The 7,956-nt window shown below is 30.3% G+C and overlaps 2 protein-coding genes across 3 annotated transcripts in view; one reads left to right on the forward strand and one right to left on the reverse strand.

The window, feature by feature from the left end:
• Window positions 1-2,972, forward strand: part of LOC115236409 (katanin p60 ATPase-containing subunit A-like 2) — a 4,670-nt gene extending 1,698 nt beyond the window's left edge. Inside the window, exons 3-9 of the mRNA XM_029808840.1 lie at window positions 1-49; window positions 182-364; window positions 620-920; window positions 1,128-1,296; window positions 1,364-1,476; window positions 1,854-2,059; window positions 2,416-2,972. Of these exons, the coding sequence (XP_029664700.1) occupies window positions 1-49; window positions 182-364; window positions 620-920; window positions 1,128-1,296; window positions 1,364-1,476; window positions 1,854-2,059; window positions 2,416-2,800 (1,406 nt within the window). The 3' untranslated portion in view covers window positions 2,801-2,972. The remainder of the gene's footprint in view (window positions 50-181; window positions 365-619; window positions 921-1,127; window positions 1,297-1,363; window positions 1,477-1,853; window positions 2,060-2,415) is intronic.
• A 131-nt stretch (window positions 2,973-3,103) lies between these two features.
• On the reverse strand, window positions 3,104-4,917 carry LOC115236410 (survival motor neuron protein). Of its 2 annotated transcripts, none has more exons than XM_029808841.1 (6): window positions 4,683-4,917; window positions 4,204-4,380; window positions 4,006-4,120; window positions 3,534-3,834; window positions 3,406-3,476; window positions 3,104-3,269 (listed from the first exon to the last, which is right to left on the reverse strand). In XM_029808841.1, exons 1-6 carry the CDS (start codon window positions 4,722-4,724, stop codon window positions 3,208-3,210), a joined length of 768 nt encoding a protein of 255 aa, XP_029664701.1. In that variant the 5' UTR covers window positions 4,725-4,917; the 3' UTR covers window positions 3,104-3,207. The 2 variants fall into 2 exon arrangements, with proteins under 2 accessions (XP_029664701.1, XP_029664702.1); XM_029808842.1 differs by having other exon boundaries at window positions 4,204-4,390; window positions 4,683-4,910.
• Between the last annotated feature and the right edge of the window lie 3,039 nt (window positions 4,918-7,956).

A 7,956-nucleotide genomic window follows, 5' to 3' on the forward strand; every position in this document is an offset into this window, starting at 1 on the left:
GTCGGCGCCATCTTATTTATCTTATCACTGCCTTTTTACGGGAACAAGGGTGAGTTTACACAATTATTAGTGAATTTCATATCGCAGTTGTTCAATTCAAAGTTTATTAACACGAATCAAACATAATAACCGTATCAATAATTATGCAACGAGAATCAAATTATATCAATATTCCTTATAGATATTCTAATACCGCGGAGAGTCTGATCAAAGAAGCTCAGCTGTCCCGAGATATTCACGTATGCGACAATATCGATCTGGAGACTATTATTCTTGAGTATACCGATTATTATCATGCCAAGTACAACAGATATCCGAAATTATGTAAGAAGGCGGAAGCCGTCGCAAATGTGGCACAAAGCGTGTAAGAAATATAGAAATTAATCGGAGAAGTGATATAGAATATTAGAAATTTAACGAGTGACGCAATAACTAATCATTTATTGAATATATGAGAATAATAACAAACACACGTTTCTCCTTGCAAAATTCTTTTGTATATTCAATGAGCTAAGAACAGTTTTCAAAGATATTATGTTGTTAACAATTTATTATTAAATCTGTCGAGAAAAGGGACTTCTGATTTTCCCGGATTAAATTTCAATCTTTCGCAGAATAGCAATAGAAAAGAGAAAATCATAAAGATTCCTAATTCGAAGCAAGAGGATAGTCGTCTTACGGAGGAATGCAACAATATTGGAAAAAATAAAATCGCGCAAAAACAATGCGCTTGGGACGAATTAAATCTCGGTATTACGGTGACGCCAATTTTTCCTGCGGAAAGTGGCGATCGAGTAGCCATACAAGTGCCGATGTTCAACGAAACTATTACCGATAATGATGAGAGACTACTGAAACCTATCGGTGATCTTTATCCGCTCGGTTCCGAATTGAAGGAAATCGCCGATGTTATATCACGGGTAAGAAACAAATGATCTAAACATGATATGTGTGTATATGTTTGTGTTGAATATTATTTGGGAATTTATATCTTTAATTGATAATGAAACTGGGCGCATTAATTGTTTTTTCTAACAGAATACAGATTCGTAATATACTCGTCGAAGAGTATAATAAAAATCATAAACGGAGAGCGAGTATGTAAAATAAAGTATGATAATTCGCAGGAAATCGTGCAACAAAAATTGAACGTTCATTGGGACGACGTAAAGGGACTAAAAAGTTGCAAGACATTATTAAAAGAAGCTATATTTTATCCTATGAAATATCCAAGTCTGTTTAGCGGAAAACTCGGTTCTTGCAAAGGTGTATTGTTATACGGTCCACCAGGAACTGGTAAGTTAATCGCAAAATTACTTGCGGTTACCGGATAATTAACGAAAAAAAATCTCATTTCGAACAGGCAAGACAATGCTCGCAAAGGCGGTTGCCACCGAATGTCAATCGACCTTTTTTAATATCACTTCCAGCTCCGTTATTAGCAAATGGAGAGGCGACTCCGAAAAATATATTCGCGTAAGTAGGATAAGTAACATATATTAGACATTCATAGAGCGTTTCTACCTTGTTAAAGCATCTATTTCTACAATGTCAGAATTCTAGACATTTATAATATACCATATGAAATATCTACTCAAAATTAAAAGAACAAGATAAAGATAATATAAACACGAAACTATTCTGAAATACATAAATAATGCAATTAAAATTTTTACATATCTGTATAGTAAGAAAAAATTATGTTTTACATCTTATATTTCTGACAAATATCGAAATCCGGCCTGTAATTATTAATTTATCTATAATAATAATCAGCAATATATTAATTAATCTTGATGACTTTTATAATATTCCCGAAAAATTAAAGAAATAAAGAATTTTTTTAACTTTAGGTACTCACCGATCTTGCTAAACATTATGCGCCTACGATAATTTTTATCGATGAAATCGATTGGACAACCACAAACAACACGGACTACGGCTCGTCGAGCTCAGAACCTGCTAGAAGATTTCGAGCGGAACTTCTCGCCAGATTAGACGGATTATTATCAATGGATTATACGAATGTAATATTATTAGCAGCTACAAACGTTCCTTGGTAAGCAAAAAACAATTATATAAGGATAATTTTGATAATTTGATCTTGATGAATAACAGATTTAAAAAGAAGATACAAAATTAATCGTCAAGGAAAATAATTCTTGCACATTTAGCGTCTTTTGAAATATATTATTTTTTTGCATAAAATTCTTTAACAAACTTTTCATTGTATATTTTTTCATATATATATAGTTAAATTAAATAATTCAATGTTAAATATGTCTAAACGATAATTTTTATAAAGCACAACAATATATTTATTCAAAAAGTTATTTGGTATAAGAATCTTTTTATCTTGTCTAATCTTAATTTTTTAAATCCCATAATTGCAAATAATTTTTATATTGTTTTTAGGAACATAGACGTTGCCTTATTGAGACGTTTAGAAAAGCGAATTTTTGTAGATCTACCCGACGAACCTAGTCGATTGGAAATATTACGATTTTATGTGCGCGATGATTTGCACGACTCATCGGAAATGTTTAAACTCGCGCAAGAAACCGCGGGATATTCTTGCGCGGATTTGAAACTGCTATGCAAGGAAGCATGGATTAGTCAATTACGGCCTATTTGGGAGAGTCTCGAGACTAAAGCGATTTCTATAAGCGATATTCGGAACGACGGTCTGATCAGTGCAATGAATCACTTTGTGTTCGCAAAACACAATGTGAAACCAACTACCAAGCATATAAACGCGCAATATATGGAATGGCATAAACAATTTGGTTCTTCTAAATAAGTAGAAGAACAGCAGGAAATCTTAAATTCACAGTTGTAATAAAAAAAGTAGATATGTATGTAATATACATAATAAGTAGACATGATACGTATAATAACTAGATCAATTTTTTTTCTGTGAAATTGTGATACTTTGAGAGTACTTCAGATATCATATAAGATTTCTATTAATCTATTTACAATTATCTAGTTAATTTAATAAAATTGGAAATTATATACTTATATAATATTTATATTACTATATATATTTTTTTCCCATAAACGTTAAAATGGCAAATTTAGATATGAATAAATATCTTTATCTGTAAAATAAATATGTAGAATTTTATTAATGCAAATTTGTTAATACAATGTATAATGTAAAAGTTTTGTTGAATTCTATAGAAAGATAAAAATTTTAAAAACAGACTACTGACAATTTCTTCTTTTCTGCTGATTGACTTTACCCTGTTTTAATCCATGATAATAACCTATATAATTAAAGATATTACATTATTTGTGTTGATTATTTTAAAGTCGTTTTTTCTAGCAAGCATTTGGGATTAAAGGCTATCTTTTTTTAAATCAATAGCAGATTTCTTAAATTAATAACATCTCAACAATTACCTGTATGAAATCCACTTATGTACCATGACATCAACATACTAGATAATGCATCTGCATCAGTCTCGGGCAATCTGTAAGTGGATATTATTTAGTTTCATTACTTATATCTCTAACTTATTTCAACTTACTTAGCCATCAATTGTGGTGGTAAGGGTGGTGCAGGTGGCATTGCGTCTATTGTCGAATTGAAATATCCAAGTCCGGGCACAAAATTATTTTTAGGAGGCCTGGAATCTTCCATGTCATAATCCATTCTTTCACCATTGACTTGTTTGGAATTTTGTTGAGAAGAATAGGTAGATGTGTCAGAATCTATGGTCTCTTCATTAGTTTTTTGTGCTAATGCATCTTTCTGCTGAGCAATTTGACTTTGCAATCCTAATGATTCCAGAAGAGAACTCAGTTCTACTTTTTCTGAGTTCTGATATCCTGCAGTAAATTATTATCATTATAAATTGTATCACTAGATATTATAGAGAGCGTTAATATTAATTTAATATAATATTAGTTAGAATATTTTCTTACTTGTTTTCAAATAATGTATTATATTAGGGTAAAAATATCATAGAGAATTATATTATTTTAATACAGAATAATTACCAACAAATTTCACTGTACACATGCCAGAATTCTCATGAATCTTTGATACAATAGCTTCGTAAACTTGCCCGTCTACTGAATATACTGCACGGCAAGGAGCACCAACAGTCCATTTCTATAATACAGCAATAAAAAGTAAATCTTTCATGTATTCTTTTTTATATCACAAATGATGATAATAAAATATGAATGTCACACCTTGAGAGTCTTCTTTGTATGATTTTTAGGTTTAGAACTTTGCGATTTCTGGGTTATTTGTTGACTCTGCGCATCCATAGCAATGCGCTTTGCTACTTCCTCCTTAGCCAAATTTACTGCCTTATCATATGCTTGTATTAATGCTGTATCATCCCAAACATCTTCATCTCGACTTTTCTGCAAATTGCTTTTGTATAATTATTGTAACTTATTCCCACAAAATTAAGGACTTGACAATTAAGTTGAGATTCTTCAAGTTAGCTGTTGTTTTTTATTTATTAAGAATTAATTACTCTATTTCCTTTAATTAATCTTTTTTATATATTTTTAATATACTTAAAATTAAATGTATTGTTAGAATATATACCAAGAGAAACTACATAAAACTAGAACACAGAAATCAAAACAAATAGATTTAATTTGGGTATAGATAAACAATCTCTGTGTCTTTGTTTTCATATGAACATTTTTTTACGTACATTTCCAGTTCCTCTTAAAAACAGCACATTTTCGTCAGACATTTTATTTACATATAATCTATAACCTCTAAACAAAAACTTATTACTCTCGCGGTGTAAAAATGTTTCACATTTTCTTTATGGCGTTCTAATTTGTAAATATAATTAGAGAAAAGACTGAAAGCACAGATATCTCCCGGCGTTTTTCATCGGACATTTACCTTACCAAGTTTCGCCATATATAATACAAAACAGTGATTGACCATTCAGCGGACTCAATAGTTGAATAGCAATCGAACATGATTGGTTCTTATTTTTAAAACTAACATATCAACGTCGATTGTTGGCAATACCTCGTCAGTGTGTCCCAGAATAAAAAGATTCTACCAGAAAATGATTCTTCCTAGCTGGTACAGTAGCGCTAACTACATCCATTTTAGAGCCGGCGGAACTACATAGTCAGACATTTTTTGATGCCCTGGTAAAATGACCGATTGGTCCGTGCTAAACACATTGCGAATAAAAAATGCGGAGAAATATTATGGATTTATTAATGTTTTATTAACTGCGCGTTTTGTCATTCTAGTATATACTACAGCGATAATAAATTATAATTTATTATTTTATGCAAAAATATTTCGACGGACATTCGAGATCTGTAATAGCATCCACGATTTATTTTCCAATACGCGATTTTATACGAATGTCGCGATCAACAATAAGATATATGTATATCCTATCTCGCGGATGACTGTTTTAATAGTTTTTAATAGACCCAACAATTTTAACAAGGCCCTCCCTCCGCCGGGTGACACGCTGGTTAATATCCGACAAAAAGAAGAACGATCCTAAAGGCGGAGAACGACCAACGTCTTGTTTCTACATCAGTTTTTGCAAGATCGATCCGCAAAGAAAAGTTAAGTGATCCGTTGAACGTTAGAGCCGCTGCAGGAGGGAACGAATCCCGGATCTTCCGGACTGCTCCCGATAGCAATGATTTCGGTAATGAATCAACGACAGTTCAACCATTTATCTTCATTTCGCGAGATTGAAAATTGCGCGAAAAAACATGTTCTTCCATTATTAAGAAATATATCTCTTATTGAAAAATAAATGGATATAACAATTTTTTTATGAAAATGTGGTTACAAACAATTATATTTACGGATAATAAAATACATGCATCGTTATTGTAGCGTGTTAAATGTGCGAATACAAATAATTCTTGGGTACCAACTGTTCGAGACGAATCAAACCCGATAACAGCAAAATTTAAAATATTCAAATACTTTGCAAGATAAAATAAATTCTAGTATATACTACAGCGATAATAAATTATAATTGAAGTATTTTTATGTATATATGCATGTAAAATGAAATAAATTTTCTTAAATAATTTCTTAATAATTTTTTTCCTAATTTCTGAATATAACATATAGAAGATATTTACAATAAATTGCTTTCACTTTTTTCTTATTCTTGAAAAGTATTAAGCATTTTAAATATTATCAAATCATGCTTTTAATTTATATAACTTTTTATTTATATAACTTTTTAATTTCTTTTTAATTATATTATTCAATTAATTTTTATGAATTCAGTTGGATGCACTAGTGCGCACCAATGCACATTAAACGGTTCACCTGACGAGAGGGACAGCAATCGCGAAAGAACGGAAAAAACGCGGAAAAAATATGGTGTTTCCGCAGTGTAATTTATTAATTTATTTGACAAATATTTGATTGCGATACGGAATTCGTAAATACATCAATCAATTGAAAATAAATCATAAAATTCGTACTAATTTATTCGCGATTCTGCAATTTTGAGAACAATCGTTAAATTTTGTGAATGAAAAACTAATATTTAACCGTTAGTTTAACATCGAATCTTCACACTCTTATTCGATATTTTTAATATCAAAGAATTATAAATATTTGTAAAATTTGTAAAGTTTGAAACATATATAAAATATATATAAAATTTCCCGATTTTATCAACGACTCTTTGGTATGAAAACACACACGGTTAAATTTATGCGTGTCAGAACATTTTTATAATACATACTTTAGAAATAAATATATATATATGTTAATTGAAATAATTTCTATATATTGTCATTATACGTGTTCTTTTGGTAATTTTTCGTGTAATTTACAAAAAAATACATATCTTATATAATTTACATACAATTATAATAAATACAATTTTATACAATACAATTATAATTTTAATATTAAATTATAATTAAAATACAATTATAATTATGTAATTTACATATTGATGATGCTATCACTATCAAATATACATATTCAATTTATACAAATATTTTATAATGCAAATAATTTGATACTGAAAGCATTAACAGATATATGTTACCGCCGGCATAGCTCTCAGGTTCATTAGAGTACGCAAACCTCCTCACCCGGCAAATGCCTTCGTTAAGGTAGAGATACCATCGAGGAGGAAAAATGTGTGAGGATAGTTTTCCTCTTTTTCATTTCTCAGGGTAGGTTTTTTTTATTTTTATTTTTATTTTAATACACAATAAATGATATAACAAATGATATAATAAATTTAATATACAAAATATATAACAATATACAAAATATAATCAGAAATTTAATACACAATATAATTTGAAATGCAATACAAAATAATTTATTACATGGAATTACACGAAAATGTCCAAAGTATACGTATAATAAATAATTTACTAAAATTTTTTAGAATAGACAAGTTTTTAGCAACGATTAATTACGTGTGATATTTATTCTTAATAATCAACATACAATTATAAAGCTTAATAAGTTTTATAAAGTGTAAATAATCGCGATCAAAAGAGTCGTTAATAAAGTTATCCATCGTCTTTTAATTGTAGAAGAAAAAGAACTTGCACTACTAGCGCAATTGTAATAATTTTTTAACTTTTCCTGAAAATAAATTTAAGTTGGATATTATTATTGTAATGTTATTTCTAGCTTTTTCCTTAATGCCTTAATGGTTCCTATAGCCCTAACAATCCTACTTGCTGGCTGAACCAACAGAAATCTGAGGTTTGGAGAATGTATCCCTGATTTAATCACCTACCTTAACCGCGTGCCCTAATCGCGCGTCCTACTCGCGTGCCCTAATCGCGTGCCCTAATCGCGTACCCTAACCGTATCTTATATATCTCTCGCTACGCACTTTGGCCAGTATTGGCCGCCTATTTTGCGTAGCCTACATCCATTCTTCGCGTCAGTTGGACCTACCTTTCGTTGCTCCTGGCCACTTTCTGGATAGATCTCTAATC

Source organism: Formica exsecta, unplaced genomic scaffold (assembly GCF_003651465.1).
Source record: "Formica exsecta isolate Colony F162 unplaced genomic scaffold, ASM365146v1 scaffold247, whole genome shotgun sequence".
In the NCBI taxonomy this organism is placed as follows: domain Eukaryota; kingdom Metazoa; phylum Arthropoda; class Insecta; order Hymenoptera; family Formicidae; genus Formica; species Formica exsecta.

Bases quoted from the DNA above. Each gene is read 5' to 3' on its own strand.
- LOC115236410 (XM_029808841.1), bottom strand. From the start codon at position 4,724: ATGTCTGACGAAAATGTGCTGTTTTTAAGAGGAACTGGAAAT. The intron at 4,121-4,203 runs GTGTGACATTCA...GCTGTATTATAG, and splicing joins ATACAAAGAAGACTCTCAAG to AAATGGACTGTTGGTGCTCC. The intron at 3,835-4,005 runs GTAATTATTCTG...AATTTACTGCAG, and splicing joins GTGTACAGTGAAATTTGTTG to GATATCAGAACTCAGAAAAA.